The sequence below is a fragment of the Mytilus trossulus genome, chromosome 1 (genome assembly GCF_036588685.1).
Source record: "Mytilus trossulus isolate FHL-02 chromosome 1, PNRI_Mtr1.1.1.hap1, whole genome shotgun sequence".
Classification (NCBI taxonomy): Eukaryota; Metazoa; Mollusca; class Bivalvia; order Mytilida; family Mytilidae; genus Mytilus; species Mytilus trossulus.
The window spans coordinates 15,411,776-15,435,432 of record NC_086373.1 but is presented as its reverse complement, the minus strand read 5'-3'; the positions used below and the strand labels follow the sequence as shown (position 1 = coordinate 15,435,432).

At 31.4% G+C, this 23,657-nt stretch overlaps 1 protein-coding gene across 1 annotated transcript in view; it reads left to right on the top strand.

Annotated features, from left to right (window-relative positions):
- Nucleotides 1-23,450, top strand: part of LOC134716354 (glutamate receptor ionotropic, NMDA 3A-like) — a 33,282-nt gene extending 9,832 nt beyond the window's left edge. The window contains exons 4-8 of the mRNA XM_063579313.1: nucleotides 3,773-3,923; nucleotides 8,022-8,312; nucleotides 17,828-17,947; nucleotides 18,369-18,445; nucleotides 21,643-23,450. Of these exons, the coding sequence (XP_063435383.1) occupies nucleotides 3,773-3,923; nucleotides 8,022-8,312; nucleotides 17,828-17,947; nucleotides 18,369-18,445; nucleotides 21,643-22,516 (1,513 nt within the window). The 3' untranslated portion in view covers nucleotides 22,517-23,450. The remainder of the gene's footprint in view (nucleotides 1-3,772; nucleotides 3,924-8,021; nucleotides 8,313-17,827; nucleotides 17,948-18,368; nucleotides 18,446-21,642) is intronic.
- Nucleotides 23,451-23,657: the final 207 nt, after the last annotated feature.

The following is a 23,657-nucleotide window of genomic DNA, read 5'->3' as shown; positions in this document are numbered from 1 at the left end:
CACACCAACATGTTTAACCTTGTCATATTCTTTATTTGCCTGTCCAAAGTCAGTAAATTCGAAAACTTTTATCGGGCATATGCAAATAATAATTACCTTATATTATACTGAATATCAGCATATTCCATGAGTTTGGTATAAAATTGAAAATGATTTCAATGTTCAGTTTCAGTAATAAGGCAAAACAGAAGTCAAATAATATAAATAATTAAACACGTAGGGAGAAGGAATACCAGAATAATTCCGGTTTGGTTTAGAGTTGTTCATTTTTTATCTTTTATTTTGTGTAATAGTTGGCTTTAAAACTGGACTGGTGGTGTACCTCTTTCTTCTTTGTCCAAATATCAACTACAACCTTCATATCTTATTTTATTTCTATACATCCCTTATCTTATAGAGTTCGTAATATTAACTCATCATAAACAAGAGATGAATACATTTTCATTTTTGCGTGGTTGTTGTCCTGTAAACGATTGACATGGTTTGCATCAAACTGGTACCGGTTTGAAAGTGTTCGCATTTACTGACAGCTGTCTCCACATTATTTTTCTTTATGAAACACAGGTTTGATGTTGAATTACTTTGACAATTAGCATCATTTCAAAATATAACCTGTTTAACTTCTCGTACTCCGTTCTGATAGACGGGCTTCCGATAAAGTCATGTGTGGAACTAATTGACATGACTTTATAAAGCAATCTGTCCTTCTATTCAGTGGTTTAATTTTCTAATATTGAAGATTGATTTAAAAAAAAACTGGTTTGAAAGGCAATTTCAGTCAGGATACAGACTAAGTAATGATTAAAATGCTCTTATGTAATCACAGCGATATAAACACGTTGATTAGAAGTCTAAAATTTTCGGATAGACACATATATTTAAGGTATTATATATAAACAAAAAAGATAAGATGTATTTGTCATTGTTTATTGGGTTTTGCTGAAATCAAAGTATAACTTCTATTTCATTTTCATATACACCTGTCAATACAAATTTTGTTTTATAGAGCCAAGACGAATTTCTGTGTCTTATTCAAGATTGTGAAATTTTGTTTAAGTATGGATTCGCATGGTAACTTAGCGTTTGAAGTTCTTGCGGTTACCTCGTTTTTTATTATTGTTTTCCCTATATTTGACAATGTATTCACTTAACGGATATAAATAGATATTCAATAGATATAAACATCGGTTAAACTACTGATTCTTATAATTTTACTTCCTCTGTAATAAAATCGAGTATTTAAAACTCCAAACTTCTGGCATGAGAATTTTCTAAGCCCAGGTATAGATTACCTTAGCCGTATTTGGCACAACTCTTTGTAATTTTTGGTCCTCTATGCTCTTCAACTTTGTCTTGTTTGGCTTTATAACTGTTTTTATTTGAGCGTCACTTATGAGTCTTTTGTAGACGAAACGCGCGTCTGGCGTAAATACAAAAATATCCTGTTATCTTTGATGATTTTATACACTTCCATGAACGTTTGGATTTTCGTAGAGACTTTTAATATATGTGAAATAAATAAATATGTACATACCATTCAAACCAGAAACAGGGATTATTTGGCCCCTGCAAATCTGTTAAACCCCGTACTTATCTTAATGCGCCTGTTCTGAATCAGGAGCCTGTAGTTGAATTGTCGTTCATTGCTGTTTATCATATTATTTTTCATTCATTGTTTTGTACAGTTTGTTCTTGTGTTGTGGTGTTACACCACTGTCGTAGATTGGGAAGAGGGTTAGGTGTACTAACATAACTAACCCCACAACATTTTGTGTATGATATCATGAGTTTGTAATTCAGTTGGTGTATTTCATATTTGTTTTTTTTTCTTTTGTTCATAAATTAGGCCTATCGTTTTAACGTTTGAAATGATTTAGATTCGTAATTTCGGGGATTTTTGTAGTATATCGAAATCGTCTTTTACCATTGGTAATCATATCACAGCTACTTTTTTATATCAACTTATCAGATCAAAACAGAGAACAAAACAACTAAAAAAAACAAATGTCGTAAGAATATATGCAGCTACTGAACGCTAGTTCATCACTGAATACAACTAAATCTAAATTAATTATGTTTCCAAGACTAAAATTGGTAATTAATATATTGTTATATGTTATAAATACTATAAATCTGTTTAACCAAATTACAAATAAGGAGACCAAAAATGTCAGCTAGCTAAATATTCGAACTTTATAAGTTATACAACCAAACATTTAAATTGTAATTACTCTCATATAATGGTATACAAGACAGGAATACACCATTTGTTTTCCATTCATTTGGTGTGTAAAAGCTTTGGATTCTGCCAATGCAATTCTGCCTTGCAATTCGGTATTGTTTGTTATTCATTTTGATATTCATTTTGTTATTCATTTGCTAATCTCAATGACAATGACAAAGTTATATTTATATATATGCTTAAACCATCAACACCAACACAAGTGAATAAACTAGGATCCTTTATAAAATAGGTCAATGGAACTGAGGACAGGGGACCCTTTAATATTTACCTGAATTTGTATATATATATATTGAGTTACTTAGTTATTGTCTTATTTGTTTTTGTTATTGTGATATGTCACACACTGTAAAGTTTATATGACAATAAAACTTTGATTTAAATTGAATTGTTATTTTAATTTTGTTGGGGTACATAATTAGGTGTATTTGCGAATTACTAGTTATAACCTTACTAAAGTACGATTTAAAAGATTTCAACATAAACACTGTATTAATTTCGTGCTTCCGATGAGCATTTCTGCATTTCTGTGGAACTTTCAACCGAAACATGTGATAGCCTCGGATGACTGAATATGCAGCAACGTCAGCAGCTTTTAAAACAAGAGAGGTTTAATTCATGTAAAGACCATCGTTGCATGCATTTCGCTTATAATATCTCAGACATGCATTCAATTTGTGCAGAATTTCATAGTCCGATATCATATTGTAATGGTGGATTGCAGTGTTTATGTAAGATATAAGAATGCTCTGGTCAGCAAAGATCTGTTTAGTGCACATTATGCAATGAATTACCCTACTTTACTATATAGATTAGGTAAAGATTTCCTTTTAATTTAAATCTCACGAGAGTAGACATAATTCTATAGCTTTTCAGTTTTATCTCACACACTGAATCATTTACAATCATGTCTTGTCTATAGTATGACAATATGTCAGTAAATCAATTGTCTACCCTCACTTGTTATCAAGAAAAAAGTAAAAGTAGATCAGGAGGGTATGTCATTGAGAAATCCAAGCTATAAGAACATTATATCTATTATCTTATAAAATTACTTAACTATATGTTTATATAATATCTTGTGAATGGAAAATTAAAGAATAACAAAAACCTATTTTCTTTTTGCTGATTTATGCGTCAAGTACATTTTCGTTGTGTTCACTTTGAAAACACACCTGTACTTTTTTTCTTCTATCTTATGTAAAGATGACAAGTTGTTGTTTGATTGCCATTTAGACAACATTCCACAAGAGACATAATGACACCAAAATTACTATTACTATAGATAACCGTACAACCTTCAAAACCCATACAATATAGCCAGATACCAAAGGACATGAAAGCGACAAATGCAAAACAATTCAAAACGAGAAAACTATTGGCCTGAGTAAAGAACAGAACAAACTGATGAACGAAAAAAAAATGATATACATAAAAAAAGCTAAAGAATGACAAGACCTGCTGACGAAACATTAATTCTTATCTATGAGATAATTGTGGCTTCCTACACATTTTTTTTTGTGTTTTCAGAAATAATGAATTGGATGCATATCTTGGTGATAACCCAATACTCGATTATGCCCGAGTAAAGTTAGACCCAAAATGTCGACTTCGATTGCTTTCTCAGACATTTGGAGAAGATGGCTACGGAATAGGGTTGCCAAAAGGCTCACCCTTAAAGGTAAATATCACTTTCGTATATCTCAGTTTTTATTTCAGATAAATAATACCAATAAAGATCGTAAGTTTTAAATTATTCACTCAAGAATTAGGTTGGGTTACCGTTTGTCGTTGTGCATGAAGCAAGACCAATATTACAGCACATTATTTTGAAATCTAAAATATAGTATTATGTTAGGAGCCTGTTTAATTATACATTTTTACATTTGAGATACCTATTCATACTTTTGGTTTCGTTAGCGCAATGTTTATCAAATTTGACTGCTATCGTTACTTTACTAGTTAGTTTCATAAAACAAGTAGATCAAATGACAAAAAAAATGAAAAAAGAACTTCAGTTAGATCGGGTGTTTCGTCTGAGCATCCCATGTTGCAAAACAACTTTTGGTTTAAAATATTTTACCAATCATCATACAACAGAAACACCTAACACTTTGAATTTAACAACCAAACTATCAGAATATAAAAAACTAACTGGTGGTCCCATTGCCGGCAATGCTATTTTTAGCAATTAGCTCCTTAAAAGACGCTTTTAATAAACTAATTATGGAAACACTGCTGTTGTCTAATTGAAGCGCGATATCTATTCATGATTTTACCGCAATCAGATATATATGGTCCCTTTGGCTTTTCTTGTTGAATTTTGGGGGTTTTCACGATACCTTACGATTTCGCAGAATTTTTTTTTCTTGTTTTGATCAAAATATACATGTTCCCTTCATAAAATGACTGTGTCCATGTAATTTTATTTGTTTCATTGTAACCTATACAAATTAACAATTTCCTATAAACAATTTCTGAAATTTGATATTTTTTGCCGCATTAGTTACTTGAACATTGCTTGACATTGCTTGACTTCATCTACTACGCAAAATATCTCATTGAAAACTGTTTAATACACAGGAATTAATTTATGTACCCTACCCCTGATTAAAAATATTAAGTGCCGTTAAGTATATCTGAACTATTTAGAAAATAACTCATTTTCAACTCAAGGCAGACACTTTGTTTTTTTCAATTTGATAGGACACCTATTGTTTAAATGATAGATCATGATTATTTATAAAAATCAATTATCTCGATAACATTTAAACAACTATATCGTTAAGGTTTCCCCCATAGAGGAAAACTTATGTTTTCCATATATAACCGATATACAATACCTGTGATTTCGGTAATTTAGATGTATTTTAACGAAAAAAACTTGAAATGCGACATTTAGCTTTTTTATATTAAAATTTAAAAAGAAAATTGAGCCCTAACTTTTACACAAGTTTAAAAAAAACTTATCGTCGAACATTTTGACTCCACCTTCAAAAGTCTTAAATCGATAGAGAGATTCAAGAGGGTTTCAAACTAAAACCGTGGGTACACACCAACTTTAAGAGGAAACCAAAGAAACAATAGGAGCACTGAGCAGTGAAACCGTGATTACTCTCAAATTTAAAGTTGAAGCTATCGGCTTGAAATTAAAAGATCATCATAACACATCCTGTTGATAAAATTAACGGTACCAATTTTCTTGCACCAGATGCGCATTTCGATAAGTCAATACATGTCTCTTCAGTGATGCTCGTGGCCAAAATATTTGAAATCCAAAGCTTATATAAAAGATGAAGAGCTATTATCCAAAAGGTCCAAATAGTATAGCTAAATCCGTGAAAGGAATCAGAGTTTTGCATGAGGGAGATATATTCCTTAATTTATAATAATTTCTAATTCTGTTAAGAGTCATCAGCTACAGAAAGCGGGTATTTATCCTCATTTGAATTAAAGATTGTATCTAAATGCAATTCCAAATTTCTACTGTTTTTCTTTAAGTAAAAAAATGGTATTAGAAAAATGAACTATCTTTAAAAGGATAAGTAAGGTCAATGAATACCAGACACACTCTCTTTAAATCCTTTAGGTCAAAACTTTTTTTCATAGAACTTCAGTTATACACATGCTCATGTGAAAACAGTGTTAACCTTCATTGTCATCAAACAGATGAAAACAAATATGATACCATGAATGTCATAGACAAAAGTATAGTGCAAAACAAGTGACACCCTATGACCAGTTCAACTGCTCATCAGAAAATAACTTATAAGGACATTGCCTCTTTTATTTCATTTTAGGACATGAAATAAATTCAACAGAAATGTACTTTTTTTTACATGAATCGTTTTTGGTTTTCAAGTGTAAACGAACCTCTTTTCTTGAGATATAATTTTGTTATTAAAATATAGAGATTTATAGTGATTGGTAGCGGTTCAGTTCAGTATTTATTTTCATTTTTGTCAGTGTCTTGTAAATAAGATTATAAATCATCTGATTTTGAATTACGTTGTTATGTTTGGTTAACCTTACTTTTCTGTGGTGGAAAATTTAATAAGGAAGTTACGATGTTGCCAGGAGAATAATATCTAATTTACTTAAAATTTGAGCATATTGCTTCTTATATGCATTTCAAGATTTCTGATGTATTTCTGTCGATTGAATAATAAAATTTTCTGCTGAATGATTTTGAACTAAATTGCATTTATCGTAGAGATTCATTTTCTCTGTGTACCCATACCTTTTACTATAGACAGAATAGCAGGTTTTTTTTCTGGTAGATATGATTTTGGTTTTTATGGATAGTAAGACATTGTGGTGATAATAATCCTAAGTCGGGTCAAACCGGCCACTTACAAAAGTATCTGTAATTCCCTGTTCAACATACAAAATTGTCTGGGTTGTTATAAAAAAAATTGTAATCCAGGTATGTGGGCATCGTTCCCCTCAGAAGTTGCACATGGTTGACGTCCTGTATTTGTTTTTCCTATTTGTAATTGAGCGTAGAATTATGCAATATTCCATCTATTATTGATATCGGTAATTGATTGTCCCCAAAACAATATTAAACGTTTATCTATTTAGCAGGGTGGTGTAACTCTCACATCTTATCATCTGGATACATATAAATAAAGGCAACATTATCCTACCGCTGTTCAAAAGTTATAAATCGATTGAGAGAAATCTGGGTGGCAAACTTAAACTGAGGGAAACACATCAATTATAAGAGGGAAACACATCAAATATAAAAGAAAAACAACAATACAACAGGGACACTAACCCTAACTTTAATTTTTTTCCGCGCCAGAAGTCGCATAAGGCATTTTAGAAACACTAATGTTCAACACACACAGAAACGAAGTATAAGAAAACAATTGCCATTTTCCTGACTTGGAACCGGACATTTAAAGCAAAAATGGTGGATTGAACCTGGCTTTGTGGCTAGCCAAACCTCCCGTTCTTATGGCAATGTTAAATATAATAATAAAATATAATACAAATATGATTCCATTTTCTATATAAGATGACTGTTTCAAGAACCTAGTTTGTTTTCAATTTGTATCCACATTGATAGTTAATTGTTCACTTCACCTTTTAGTTATCTAATATATAATAATTTCTGGTTTAAGAATAGTTGGGGTATTATACAAAAGGTTTTCTTTCTCTCATTCGTCACCTGATTTCAATTCCGTATCTATATTTCTCCGCATGGATAAAAGCAACAGTAGTATACTTCTGTTCAAAACCCATAAATTGACAGAAAAAACAAATCCGGTATACAAACTAAAACCGGGATTAACGCATTTAATATAAGAGGAGAACAATGACCTTGTTTTGTTTCATCAAAGAACTTTTTAACACCATATTGCACATTATATTTAAAGATTACGGTTTGTGTAATAATATCTTTCAAAGGGGTGGTTGTTTGATATTCATTTATAGTCACTATTGACAAGGTCTAAATAACCCTATTTATCATAGAACTTATATACAGGGACATATCAGAAGATATAAATGAAATTCGAATGAAAGAAAAGAGGACAATCACAAAAATATGTTTGAAAGTGGGTAAAGCTTTGATAAGCATCAGATGTGGAGTAAACAAACAGAAGCGAAAGATACTGAGAGGACTTTCATACTCATCAGTCAAAAAAAATCTTACAACGCCATGGCTAAACGTAAGCTCCACATTACGGCTTATGCAGACAAAAGTCGCGTATGGTGTAGCAAGTTATAGACATTGCATTTTTTAGTTATTGCAAATTTGTATGTTTTGTAGATTCCTCTCTCAGAAAAGATTAAAGAGTATCATGAAAATGGATATATAGATGATCTAATCGACATTCATTTTAAAGACAAGCAGTGTTACAAACAGAGTATTTCACAAGAAGATTCAAGATTGCAAGCCTCACATCATGCAGGATTGTTTGTTATGTTGTCATGTGGTTTGATTCTAAGCATATTATTGCTTTTTTGTGAACATGGAATATTCCGATGGCTGGTTCCATACTTCAGAAACGTATCAGACACAAGTCGTTGGAAGAGTCCTCACATGCTATTTTTTAGCCCGGTAAGAACTTTTTTCTTAGTTTGAAATGTCCCTGGATGCCTTAGACATGGATTACCTTAGATGTATTTGGCAAAACTTTTAGGACTTTTGGTCCTCTATGCTCTTCAACTTCGTACTTTATTTGGCCTTTCTAACTATTTGGATTCGAGCGTCACTGATGAGCTTGTGTAGACGAAACGCGCGTCTGGCGTATATACAAAATTTAGTCCTGGTATCTATGATAACTTTATTTAGGCACTATTAAATGAATCTTAAATAATTGGACCTTATAATCATAACTTGTTCTGAAATTCCTAAACATTAAATCATAAAGTATTGTTTAAAAGAAGTTTATAGACTTTTCAAATATTTTCTGGCGGGAAAAAAAGTACTGTTAAGATATTTTGCTTGCAGTCATTTTTGTATCGGTCAGTCTCTTTTGAGACTTTATTCTGAATGGAGACAAATCTTATTTGACCGTTTGTGAATTGTTTGGTGAGTACTAACCGCGGGAAAGCTGTTGAAATGTTACTGACATGTGTCTTTATTGGTTCAGCCTCCTCTAAGAACTGTTTACATCTAAATAATAGTTACGGTCACGTTTATTTACGAGTGAGTGGGAATATGTATATTATACATCCAAAGGTTGCATAAGATATCCATATGAATAGTTGTTTAGACTCCATAAATACATCCTCCGCAATAGAAATGATTACCGTAGCAGCAATGAAATATATGTGTATAACAACATTTAATAGTAATGATATTTGATGAAAAAAAATTATATCTTTCTTAACTTTCACAAGATTAATGCCAAATTAATGAAAAATTATCGAGGATTCTAGCATGACGTCCTTCAAACGCTTTGAGTACACACCCGTGGTAAAATATGAATATATCGCCAGGGCTGTTCCCATTGTATTCTCACGTCATATGTTTTTTTTATGATGGCGGAAACCGACGTCATAGAACGATGACGTAAGAATATAATCATTTTACGTGAAAATCATCGCAACAAGGAAACGTTAATAAACGATGCTAAAATGTGGTATAATACTTATAAGACATTTAAGTAAATTATAATTTTAATTCACCCAAAACTATCTAAAAACTTTATTGTAAATAGTTTAAGCATGTCACTAACTCAGTTTGCCCCAGTCTTTTAGGCCAATTTAATAGTACGTTTATTTATTGTAACGGCAAATATTTGCCTTACTGAAGACCCTGATTTAAAATGTGCAGACAGGTATTTCTTACTTTTAAGTCTAAGAAAACTGACAACAGCATGATAGAAATTAAAAGCGAATAAAGATGAACAAGTACACTAAACACTACATAGAAAAATCAACAACATTTATAAATTTGCACTGGTAATTTTTTTAGCATCTCATTTTTTAAAAGAAGGAATGGAATTTACCAAAAACTTTTTCAATTTTTAAGATTGATATGCATATAAAGGAATTTTAAGGGCGTGTTAAGTTCATTCGTCATTTTACGAAAATCATAATCATTAAAGTAAAATTCTACATAATAGAAAACTCGAACAGATATGTTACAAGGATACGTTTCCTCGTAAAACAGGAGTGGTAGATCGATAAGTGGTGTATCCCCCCCTGTAACGCTGTATTATTTTACGAAGCTCCCAGGGGAAATGTTTTATTGAATTATTAATAAACTCTAAATAAAGCAAAAGGTTAAATGCAATTGTGTGTTTATGTTAACTAAGGGAGTTGCAATGTAGTGAAATGCTTTCTTTAGTGTACAGATTAGGCAGTAAATCATTGTCTACTGTAATAAAACAACTTACAAATCAAACCAGGACATTAAAAAGGAGTTATCGGAAATACCGAAATTAGAACACTCACCAAGATATCGGTATGAGAGCCAATGGAATTAAATTTTAGTATAATCTTCAGACAATGAACAAAACAATTATCATTAATGCTATTGTAACATATACTGATATTGGTAGCTTTAATGCTTGTAGCTTATTGCTTTAATAAGCTTTTATCGCGAGTTAATCGCAGTTATTTGACATGCCGGTGATTTGAATTTACTGTGTATTCCCTGCAACTCAACTTTTGATAACCCTCCAACATCATCATCATTTAAACTTATCTGATTCTGTTTCTTCGTCCTGTTATTCAACTTTTTTAACCAGGTGAACAAATTACTAGTTGACATATGTACAGTCGTTTGTTTATGTAATTTATACGTGTTTCTCGTTTCTCGTTTTTTTTTTAATAGATCAGACCGTTGGTTTTGAATGGTTTTACACAAGTAATTTTGGGGCCCTTTAACATTAAAGCTTGTTGTGCGGCGTGAGCCAAGTCTCCGTGTTGAAGGCCGTACATTGACCTATAATGGTTTACTTTTATAAATTGTTATTTGGATGGAGAGTTGTGTCATTGGCACTCATACCACATCTTTCTATATCTATATTTAAAATGAATCTAATATATTATATAATACTGCTTAAAAAATTGTAGATATCAGATTTGGTTTTCACCTCTGTGATTGTTGTCTAGGGTCTTGAAATCTATTAATAACAGAGTATTTGAATCGTTTTGCTTCACTTAAAAATTGAAGAAAATGTACATGCTGTGAAGCTCAGTATTGTCTAAAAATTAATGTTACTTCTTTTATTTAAAATTTTTTTTTTTCTTTCGTGTTATGTATTCAGTAGACACAATATTGTGTAAAATCATCAAAAAGATCTTGTAACATATTGATATCATGCTGTTTAGGGGCCAGCTGAAGGACGCATCCGGGTGCGGGAATTTCTTGCTACATTGAAGACCTGTTGGTGACCTTATGCTGTTGTTTTTTTATTTGGTCGGGTAGTTGTCTCTTTGACACATTCCCCATTTCCATTCTCAATTTTATGATATGTAAGTGTGGATAAAAATTTAATACACTCATGGTATTTAAGTGTTGTGTAGCTGAATCGTTAGAAGAAAGAGGATGTTAATGTAACAAATCTTCTATCATTATTGCGTAATGATCATAGAAATAAAATTTGAGTTATGGTATTTTGTATTATCGTTATCTGTCCACAATGTTCTAAACATGGCTCTCGGTTGTGATTTTTAGTCCATTAAAGCATCTCTGACGCTTCAGTTTAAAAAAGTTGTTGTATTACGTCACTTTAAAAATGCTCGATGACCCGTTGTTACAGGTCTCATGTATATTGTGGTATCATTGTGATGACTTTAAATAGGTTTATTCCGTTTCTGTTGATGGTCATATTAGTCTTTAAGATTGAAAATAGGCATTTCAATGTGTTTCTAATTGTTGAAAAAGAAACTTGAAAAACTAAATTCTTAAGTGCGATATATAATCTAAAATATTTCCCTGTTCGGAGTTGAATAAGACAATATTGTGTCGAAAAATCAATGCCATGTTAATCATAATGCATATTTATGTGATAATAAAGCTCCTTTATACAACCATCTCCCTGTAATATGTTCCCACGATAGTATATAAATTTGATATATCGTATATGCAATTCGTAAATAATGAACAATTATCTCTAACTTTTCACCAACCAGTGTAACTTTATTACCCATAACAGCTGCCATAGACCAATGTTTACATTAATTTTAAATAACCCGATCAATACGGACAAATGTATGATGGCTTCCCGATTATTAATGCCATTTCTGCAAAAAATAAAAACTAACAGGAAAAGATAAAAACATAAACCAGTATGCAGCATGTCACAGCTTACGGAATAAGTCCAAGATAAAACTATATCAAACAATTGTATTGCACAAATGCATTTCCAGAATAAATGCTTTATCGTTTAGGAAGATAAATTTCAAATTACGTCAAAGTAAACGATTCTGTAAAAGATGCATTCGTATTCTTATTTATCTTCATGGAACTTTAACAGCATTCAGTAGAACCGCAACTGATTTTTTAAAGCATTGGAAACGACAATGGATTCGAACTACTAGTGGGAACGTTCTGGAGGAGCTAGACTTGTAAATACAATCATTTAGCCCTCACGCAACCAAAGTAGCTCTTTTAAAAAAAAACTGTTTTGTTTTACAAGACCTTGTTATTAATATATAAAAAAAAATTGGCAAAAACTTGTTTGTTTTTCCAAAGGTCATGTTATCGTTTCTTTACACTGCCTATAAATCCTGCTCCTTAAAATGCATGTCATTTTTAAGATTTGAGCACAATTTTTGGAAGAACTCACAAGATGTCTCCCAAGAAAAGATGTATGTACTGTACAGGGTTTCCGCTGGCGGTCGCCATTTTCGCAATTTGCGAAAAAAATAAAATTGTGGCGATTAAAATTCGTCATTGGCGAAAGAATTTAGCGAAAGAAAATATATAACGATTTATTTTCAGCCATCTTGTTTATTTACTTTTTGTCGGGTTTCTCTGACTTTACCGATCAGACAATACTCGGAATTCACCTTGAACCCGTTAAGATTTAGACAGAAAATCAATAATCAGCTGATTGCATTCATAGCTATCGACATCAAAGGACTAATTAATAAAGGTGTTGATTGTATGATATGACAAAATGATATTGTTGAATGGCTTCTGTCACATGTCACAAAAAGGATTTTTAACCACTTTGCGACGCACGTGTTTGAAGCAAATTTTTACGCTTCCTCTCCTTCTTTTAATGATAGTCCAGAAAAGAAAATTGTTGTTATGACGAAAAATGTTCAAAAGCAAGAACGGTCTCTGATTTAAAACTTTATCATTTAACTTTCATTTAGGTCATTGATTTGAATGGGAACTTCAAAGTCGTTTCTGTTACACACGTGTTTCAAGCATATTGTTTTACTTATTTACGATGGTTTAGAAAAGAAAACTGTCGTTATGAAGAAATCTATTCAAAAAGTTGGCATGAGAGTAACCCTTCAATGTAATGACTACACCTTACACGAGCGATCAACTCCAAGTGATAAGATGCTTCGTTTTGTTGTAAAAAAACACTTCCTATTTTAGGGGAGGGGGGTGGGGCTGGAAAAGGAAAATTTGAAGAAAAAAAAATATTTGTGTTACTTGGCGAACAAAATGATAAAGTGGCGAAAAATATATTGTTTTGGCGAAAGAGGTGGCGAAAAAAATTATAGACCCAGGGGAAACCCTGATGTACATATACAAACCAAACAGGATTCGTCATCATGTCTTATTTATTTTCAATCTTTGTAACTTTTATCTTCAGAACATAGCAGCGCTTATGCGATTTTACATCACCTTTACGGTATCTCTGGTGCACTATAAGGATGTCGTTTGTGTAACGTATGTACATATGCCTTTAATATTACAGCTTAAATTTCTATTAGAGATAATCTTAATCTGCATAGATAACTTCCAAACTAAAAGTCTTCTCTGAACTTATATGGCGAAACTCTTTGAAGTTTAGTGGACTGAAATTTCGAAGCACATCCATACAAATCTTTTTTCAACATAGCAGATTTGGATAAAATTTATTATATAAGAAACTGTCTGAAAAATCACTTTAGCATTGTCTGTTTTAAAGTTATTGCAAATAATAACAAAACTTCCCGATAACTATTGTGTATCGTCTTAAACAAGTTCAGCTAGTCAAATTTTAACTGGAGACATTGACATCGTCAACAACTGTAACTATGATTGTTGTTTCATTTAATCATAGGCATTGAATACAGAATTCCCCTATCAATCGACTCGAAAAAGGATTGAATGTCACTGGCTGATGCCAAAATTGTGTTTATGCGCGTGCCAGATGAACACAACTAGACACTTATCTAAATGAATCGAGCATTCATAGAGAATTTAATTTTTTTAGACCCCAGGTTGTTGGTGCTGTAATAATTCGACTAAACATGTATTTATAGTTCTTGCCACTATTCTTTCTACAGCAAAGAATTGGCTCCAGAGTTGTGTTGATGTCTATTTTGCGGTGTCAATCATATGTTTAATTTTAAAACTTCTTAAGATCAACACCAAACAGTTCAATCACAATAATTCCCATTTTGTAGTTACTTACTATCCCTTGGCTTTTTTTGACGCTTTGTACTACTATTCAGGATCAATATTCTATTGAACAATTGTCTATATGGTTTTTTACGAGATCTATTTCTATAAAGAATTGAAACGTAGATGCATATCCCTCGTTTAAGGTCATGATACATTTTACTTTTTAAGGAACCACACTGATTTTAATAACAAATACAACAAAAATGATATCATCAAACTGCTGGACATTCTCTGTTGTGCGTCATTTCATTGTTGTTTTTTTCCAACAGAAGGGCGTTTTTTTAATTGGATTCAAATTAACACTACAACTGGTCGGCTTGTTAAATTACATATACAAGCAAAATCCACAAAGACTTTTCTGAAGATAAAAATGAAATTTTCTTTCTGAAGATTTTTTTATTTCATTCATATTGATGATACCCTGTTACTCAATAACCATCATTTTTACGATTAATAATTTTCCAACCGGTCACCTCACAACGTTCTCCCTGTTTGGAAATTCACCCCAAAAATTATGAATTCATCAATCAATCACAATTTATATGTTTATCACTTGAATTCATAATTTTTGTGGTAAATTTTCTAACAGTGAGAACGTTTTGACTGGACCGGTTGAAAAATAATTAATTGTAAAAATATTTATTAAACTTTTATCAAGCTTTTTATCAATTTACCGTTTGTTCCGACTATGTTGCAAGCACCAGATAATACTTGAAAATGTTATATAAATAAAGCACAAAATCCAGTTAAGATCAGACATCAGATCGTTTATTCTAACAAGTAAATACGTGGAGGCAGTTCATCAAAATGAAGTTTGAGCCTACACGTTTATAATTCATGTAACACCTGCTAGCAACTTCAGACTGATATAATTGCTATCCCTATATGGTCAGACTTCTAATCAAATAGTGGACTTGTTGGAAACTATACAATATTTGCAACATGTTATGTACATAGTAAAGGCTGTGCAGTGATAAGAAACATAATAATAAAATGTAAATACTAGTATTTAAAAGTATTGAAATAAGTATATTTATCACTATACATTTGTTTAAGGTTTGGGAGAATAAACATTTACGTAGTAAAAAAAAGTATCCTAGATGCTTGCAATTGCAGTAAACAAGCTACAAAAAAAAGTTGTTAATATGATGTCATGCAATCTTCGACTAATACCGATAACTGTGTTTCAGAATAAATATTATACATCAGCACAAAAAAAGACGAGATCTTATTTTATCTCAAGCATTGCCTAATAAGAAAAGTCAGAAACCATTTAAGATCTGTTTCAAAATATAAAATTGAGAACTGAAATACAATATATCAGAGGTTAACAAAAATGAGTCGGAAGATACCAAAGGAACATTCAAACTCATAATTCAAAAATAGACTGAGAGCGCCATATCAAAACAAATAAAAGACCAAAAGATGAGGAACATTTAACTATTTACTTAAAAGACTAATTCTGAGCAACACGAACCCATGATAAGTCTAATTCGTTTGGTCACGTTCGATAAAAAGCAAGACGAGTATGTGGTTATCCAATCGTTATCTGCAAAACCTTTATTAGGGTTATGATTTGTTTTCCACGCTGCATCTCTTCCTATGACAAGATACTAACTTGTATCTAAACTTGCTATTGTTTTAGAAAACAAAGCAGGATAAAAAAAATAATAAATTGAGAATGGGAATGGGGAATGTATCAAAGAGACAACAACCCGACCATACAAAAAACTACAACAGAAGGTCACCCCAGGTCTTCAATGTAACGAGAAATTCCCGCACCCGGATGCGTCCTTCAGCTGGCCCCATTCAGTTTGAAATAGGGAGTACTTGTGTAAAGCGTACAAAACTCATTATTTTGTTTACTACTGCAAGATGATACAGGATTAGATTGAATGTGCCCTTACCTGTCTAAAAGTTTTACTAACAATTGAACAGAAACAATGTTAATGTAACTTTATCAATAATTCTTTTAGACATCCTTTCAACAGATTTAAAGGACAATTCAAAAACATTCTCTTATTTTATAAGTGATATAATCGTTCAAAGCTCTTGATTACCATTTTGTTCAAGTTCCTTTACGTAGAATCATACTTTCACTCTAATTTCTTTTCTTGTATGAACTTTTTTCATTCCTTTTTGAAATATGACTGTCTCATTTGAGCATTTTTTCCAAAAGCTTAGAGGTATCGTTACCACTGAGTTTCGGTCCGCATGTATCTTGCCTTTTTTTCCGAAGTGGAGTACGATGTCATATGTTCGTCTATATACATGTCCTTTTAACATTTCGTAAAAAACAATACTCTTCGAACATACTAGGCGTATGGTGTTGTATGCCAGTCGATCGTTTTGTCTAAAAAAGATAAGTCATCTGCGTCGCTAAAATAAAAACAGAAAAAAGGAAAAATAAAAGACGCAATTAAAGTGCTATGATATTCCCCAAATTCAGAAAGGTTTTACTGAATACAGCTGAGGTAATATATTCCTTGGAGAATTCTTAGATGGTTGAGTGTTAATAGAACCTCATTTTTTTATAATTTTAAATATTTAAATATACGATTGTATGAGTGTCGTTCAAAGTTCTATCACTTCTTTTGGTATTTAATCAAGCATAACCTATCTACAGACAATTTCTGTCATTAATTGAACTCTTTTCTTGTTCAAAGGATCATGTTGACGTTTCTAAACATAGACAGTATTTCCAGTAAATCGTCTCATTTCTTTCTGTCTAGGTTTTCCTTGTATATAAGATATCAATTGTGTTGTTTTTTTCCGAATCGTAGAAACCGCTTGATTTGAATAATGACATTAAATCATGTCTTTGTAAAAGACAAAATATATGCGATTGAGTTTCCGAATGAAGATAAAATTTTCGAAAAAGCAATAAAAATTCAAAGTTTGATACGACTGTCATACAAGTGAGAGTTTTAGCTAACACTTAACCCAGGTTGAATCCACCCTTTTGTACATAAGAAATGCCTATACAAAGTCAGGAATATGACAGTTGTTATGCATACGTTTGATGTGTTTGTGCATTTGTGTTTGCCGTCTGATTAAAAAATTTCCTCGGAGTTTAGTTTTTTGGGGGATTTTACTTTTTCCCTATACCTACCGTTTATATAACGATTCTTAAAAAAATGACAATATTGTTTCCTTTAAGAGAAAGGCGAATATGCAAAAATGACATTCAAACTCTAAAAACAGACAAACAGTAGTACACTAAACACTGTATAAAAGACCATTGAGCAATACGGATCCCATCAAAAACTGGAGTTGATCTCAAGTGCTCCGGAAGCGGTTTAACAGATCCTGCTCTATAAACATCTGGCACCAGTCGTGATGTTCATGTGAGTATAGATCAGGCGATGAAAATTCGTGAAAATGTGATGGAATTTTAGTTACGACAATCTGTTGTCATCTGTGAATAAGATACTAGTACTCCATAACGACCAACTAACTAAATATCAAAAGACACTAATAATTTATAGGCAGATGGCTAAGGTTATTTAACAAATAAAATTCTGTATTTTTTCTTTTAATTTCAGAGACTGCACAGAATAATCACAAGCGCAGAACTTGTTTCAGCACATGAATCAGCAAGAGAAATGCTCGGAATAGTGAAAAATAGGGATTTTAGCAAACTTTTTATGAAAAGCACCATACGAGTAAGTTTAATAGTCAATAGTTCAAAAACTAATATTAAAAGAGTCGACAAAAATCCTTCAATCTATCATGATAAAAACTTAAAAAATCTGCAATTTCTCGAAATATTTGAATAGAAAACATTCGTTTCATTTTATCAAATATAAGCAATTCAACAATATTATAGTATACTACTTGACAGTACTATAACACACTTTACTAGCTTTAATATTATCTTTCTACACAATCTTTTCTTTAGTTTGTGATCAGAATTTAATGATCGTGTGGTGTTTTCCCCTCAGATCTACAAATTATATATAATTCTATAAATCTGTCAAGTCACTTTTTTATTATTAAAATGATTTTTTCGTTTCCACAAATTCATATTATATATATACCTTTATAAATCTCAAGCCAGATATTTTATTCTTTTTCTTTTTCCAGAAAAACAGATTAGCAGAGTTAGCAAAAACTAAGCGACTGAATAGACACTTCTTAGACATAGTGGAAAAAGCAAAATGGTAATACATATCATTTATGATACACCTTTCAATATATTAACCACTACCTCTCGGATATTTTTATTTCTTTGATGTCAAGATTGATTATGCGTCTTTTGATAACATTTACTAAAACAAAATAAAGAATAAAGTTTTATATGAAACAAATAAATTCGACAGAGATTATCTACTTTAACCAAAACTGTTATTTCGATTGAATTGAATGAAAATAACAAATAATGTATACCAGATTTAAAAAGTAGAATAAAAGATAAATACGTACCGAACTTCGAGCAAATTTAAAAACGAAATGTCGCAAAGAAAATAGCAAAATCAAAAGTTTAAACATAACAAACAAATGTATTACAACTATAAAATTCCTGACTTAGTACCGGCATTTTTATATGTATAAAATGGTGGATTAGCCCTGGGTTTATAGATAGCTTAATCTCACATTTGTATGACAGTGGTAGAACATTTTATTATAGTGATAACGATGTCTGAACAGAATAATGTCACAAATTTTGGTTTTCCTTCATTTTTTGTACATAAATTAGGCCGTAAGTTTTCTCGTTTGAATTGTTTTACATTTGTCATTTCTGAGCCCTTTGTAACTGACTTTGTGGTGTGGGCTTTGCTAATAGTTGGAGGCCGTAAGGTGACATATTTTTTTATAATTTCTGTGTCATTTGGTCTCTTATGAAGAGTTGTGTCATTGGCAACCACACCAAATCTTAATAAGAATTAAAACAAAGAAATATGTGAACAAAGAAAATCAAAAAGGCCTATAGACACAGCACATAAGCAAAGTCAAAAGACTAAAATACAACAATTTGCCATAGCACAATACCACAACGACGTGATTTTGAAGTATAATGTACTCATAGGCGACCAAAAAAGGTGGATTAAAGGGAAAAGTTAATTATCTGACTCACTTTTAAAGCCGAGACAATATGATTGTTTGCCTAGGTTCAAAATTCAAAAAAAAGATCACAGTCACACACAAATACATACGAATATCATACATCGCTTCTTTACTTACACACGAATCACTTTCGTTTTCTCCTCAAACCTATCTTTGCTTCTACTATTACATTTGTTCTAATTTTAAAACAAATACCAAAAAATGGCTTGGACTTTTAGATACTTGTAAACACGAGACAATTTGAATTATTATACATTGTGTATTAAAGAAAGATTAGAATTCCTTAAATCGTAATGCTAGATGAAGAAATATGACTAAAAAGATACTACAGAAGATAAAGTGAATTGCTAGTTATGATAAGAGTGGTCTAAATTGTTCAAAAACATGTAGGCATTTATTTCTTTGTCTAAATTTGAAGGTCGTCATAAAGTACCTATCATTTTACAGAAAGATTAGAAATGTGGCAGACCAGATTGCTTGTACTGCACTTAACAATTGATTTTTTTAGACAAAGCTGAATGGTTCACTTATAATTATATTGACTATAGATATTACCGGCTCGTATCTACTTGTGGAAATTTGAAAACATTCTTTGTTGAAAGTGTAATAGCTTTAAGAAACTGTTGCTTTTATATTTGGTTCGAATACTCACGTTTGCATGCGATTCCGATTCTTTTTGTACCAAAACTGTTCTGTCTATAATCAGACATGTTTCAGATTATGTGGCTCAATTGGCTTTATATTTTTTTAATTAATGAATGTTATTTTAGGCACTGTTATAAATACTATCAGTATACGCCATGTATTTCATCATATACAGTTTATTAGTTAAGCATATTCCTCAACATAAGACACTTCCGGGTTCAATCTGGTAAACTAGAGATAACTCAAATAAAACTATGTTCTCTTTCCATTACAAAAACAACGTACGTCAATATAGTACGTCCGTTACTCAATTAAGGTAGTTGTGTTTCTCTTCACTTGACGTCTCTATAAAGATATTTTAGAAATGTATTAACACTTAATTTGGTACATACAATAGCAACGTTCAGAGATAAAGTTTTTTTTTTTATTTTTTCATCCATAGTCTTTACTTGAGTGAATCATCTAATGGCATTTCATCATTTGCTCAAAGGTATTATTACATAGTTCTTGTGTACTTATTGCAAATAACATTCATAGAATTTTACCTAAACAAGTTTGAAAATTGGGATGTACTAAGTTTTTTTATCTGTTCGATATCGTTCTGAAGTTGCATCCAAATGCCACTCGACGTTAAATAACCATGCATATTAATAATCATGTTTTCGATATAATTTTGGCAATGAAAAAATATTATATTGGGGGAAAAAAATCAAATTTTTTAATTTGTTAATTGCAATTTGTGTCAATGTACAAACGCATATATCAGCTTTTGCATATCATGAAATGTTTTAATTTGATAAAATGATTACAGAATATAAACATATTTGTAATATTATCACTGCGAATCATGCAGCTTGCACTCCACTGTAATTTATATAATATGTTACTGTTCTATATGTAAGCACAAGTATTTGAAATAATATCATCGTTGATTAAGTAACTCATTTCCATAAAATATGCACTGATTTAGTTTAGAAAATTCTATATATATCTACATACATATATTGCATGGAACATTCACATCAGATTTTTGTTGCAACAAGGAAACTCGCAAATAATGGAAATATGCGTGTGTTGCATATCTGAAACCTTTTACAAATAAGGCTAACACTTTTCATAATTTGGTCGCTCCAAGATTAACCGTGATCAGGACCACTTTAAACCAAAACTTTAAACGACAAGAATGCATTTAGGAACTATATAACCGAAATGAGGCAAAAAGAAAAAAGGCTAAAACATTACAAAACGAGAATATGTCCCTAGTAGACGGATGGCCCATCCGCCCTATCATTTGGTATATAAACTCTTATTTTGACAATAAAATAAGAAAGATAATATCATAAGGGACATGTGTACTTAGTTTCAAGCTGATTTGACTTCAACTTCATCAAAACTTCCTCGGCAATTTAATATGCACGTGGTTGGTCTACTTCGAAATTTCATATTTGTGAAGGCTTTTGTTGGAGACCATAACAGTTCCGCCAAAGAGTTCAGATAAGCTTCTGTTAAAGATGTGTTTTAAAGATATTGTAACGTTTATTTTGTTTCTTACGGGGGACAATCCAATTTGAATACTAGGATGTGAATTAAACTTTAAATTAATTTGAAAACTTTCACTTGATCAAATGTCATATAATTCTAATTACAGGATGCAAGAAATGAAAGTGAATAATTTATTTGGAGATGATTCTCCAATTTCAGCAACACCTTGTATTACAGAAATTTCTCTCAAGGATTTGTGTTCACAAATAGATTTTGACGCGTTAAAAAGTCAAGCTTTGGACGATTACGAAATCACAGAGGAAAACGAAAGTGAGGAGAGTCATGATGATGATAATGAGGACGATGAGTCTTCGAGTGATAAACAGTGTTCCTTCTTTTTACCCGAACCAACTAGGTCGAATAGGTCTTCATTGGCAAGCAATAAAAGACTAAGTAACGCATCAAGTACAAAAAGACTAAGTGACGCATCAAGTACAAAAAGACTAAGTGACGCATCAAGTGCAAAAAGAACAAGTGTCACATCAAGTATAAAAAGTAAGAGAACTAGTAGCGTCTGTCAAGATGTTCCAGAAATTCATGTGAATAGTGATAATATCATTAACGAGTATAATGAAATGTTTCCAAAAAAACGAAAAGAACCGTCGATTCCGAACGGAAACTTACATTTCGCAAACAGTTATACAATAACAGATTGTAGACCTATTTACGATGACACAAATGAGGAAGAAACGTCACTTTTACAACATCATAACTTTAACAAATCACCATCAATGCCTTCGAAAAATCGATATCATAATAAAAATACTAAGAAGCGGAAATCCTGGCAGGAAACCAGTGTAGACGATATCGACATTGCCGATATACAATACGATGAAATAACTAAAGATGACCTTTTGTTAATGTGGAAGGCCTCAGAAATGGAACTAAATGCAAGGCTTCAAAAAGCTCTCAGGGAAAAATCAAGGCTACAAAGACTTCTTGTCGATCTTGATACATCTCAAGAACCAACTCCAGTATAATATATGCATTCATTCATTTCATTACAAAATTACAAAATTACAATATAATTATATAAGAATTCCGTTTCTATTGGTAGTCTTAGTCAACTTTTTTTTTTTGCAAATTTCAGAATGTCAAATCTTTCTCTCATAAAATAGTAAACATTATGATAAAATTTATAGCACCTTTATCAAATACTCTTGGGCATTTAAGTTACGGGTAATATTTCACAACAAATATAAATGCATATTTCTTTTAAGTCTTGTAGTACAATGCTCAACTTAATCAAACATATATTCGTATATACCTTCATCTTAAAATTACAAATTGAACTTTTCAAAAAATAGCTCATTTAAAGGATGCATTTTACGACATCATTTTCTACATTTGAAAATGCCTGTACCAAGTCAGGAATATGACAGTTCTTGTCCATTCGTTTTTGATGCGTTTAGTTATTTGATTTTGCCATGTGATTATGGACTTTCCGAATTGATTTTCCTCTAAGTTCAGTATTTTTGTGATTTTACTTTTTAATACATTTTTTTTATACCTTTGGTTGAAATATCTGAAATAAGCAAGATATGGGTTGACTGTCACCTTGGTTAAAAACATGGATAAACTGACTTTAGAAGTAAAAATCATATTATTGTTTACCATATATCATATTTCAATAACAATCTTTTGTATTCAGTATTTTTATAAAATTCTGTGAATGATGTACCTCGTTAAAAACAATTTATATCATTTTATTGAGTAGACGGCTTTTCGGTGGAGGTCTTTATCTGCATTTTAAAACCTGTTTCCTTCATTTTAGTTCACTTGGGACACATTAATCACTCTTTGTAAATATTAAACATATGACGTATGCAATCTTGTAATTAAAAATTTCCATGTAAGTTTCAAAATTAAATTTTTGTATTGATTACTGTGATATCTTCCAGAACGGTGTCCTCAGAGAATAGAAAACCAGACAGTGTAAACTATAATAGTTGTTTATTTTGACTAACTTATTCAGGCAATGACTGGTCTCTAGTATATTTGCTGATCTGTATATTTAAAATGCTGCGCAGTTTTCATCGAAATACTGATACTGTACCAGATGTTTTCATTTTCCATTCTTACTTTACATTGTTACACGAATGATTCGGTCGAAGTATGTTA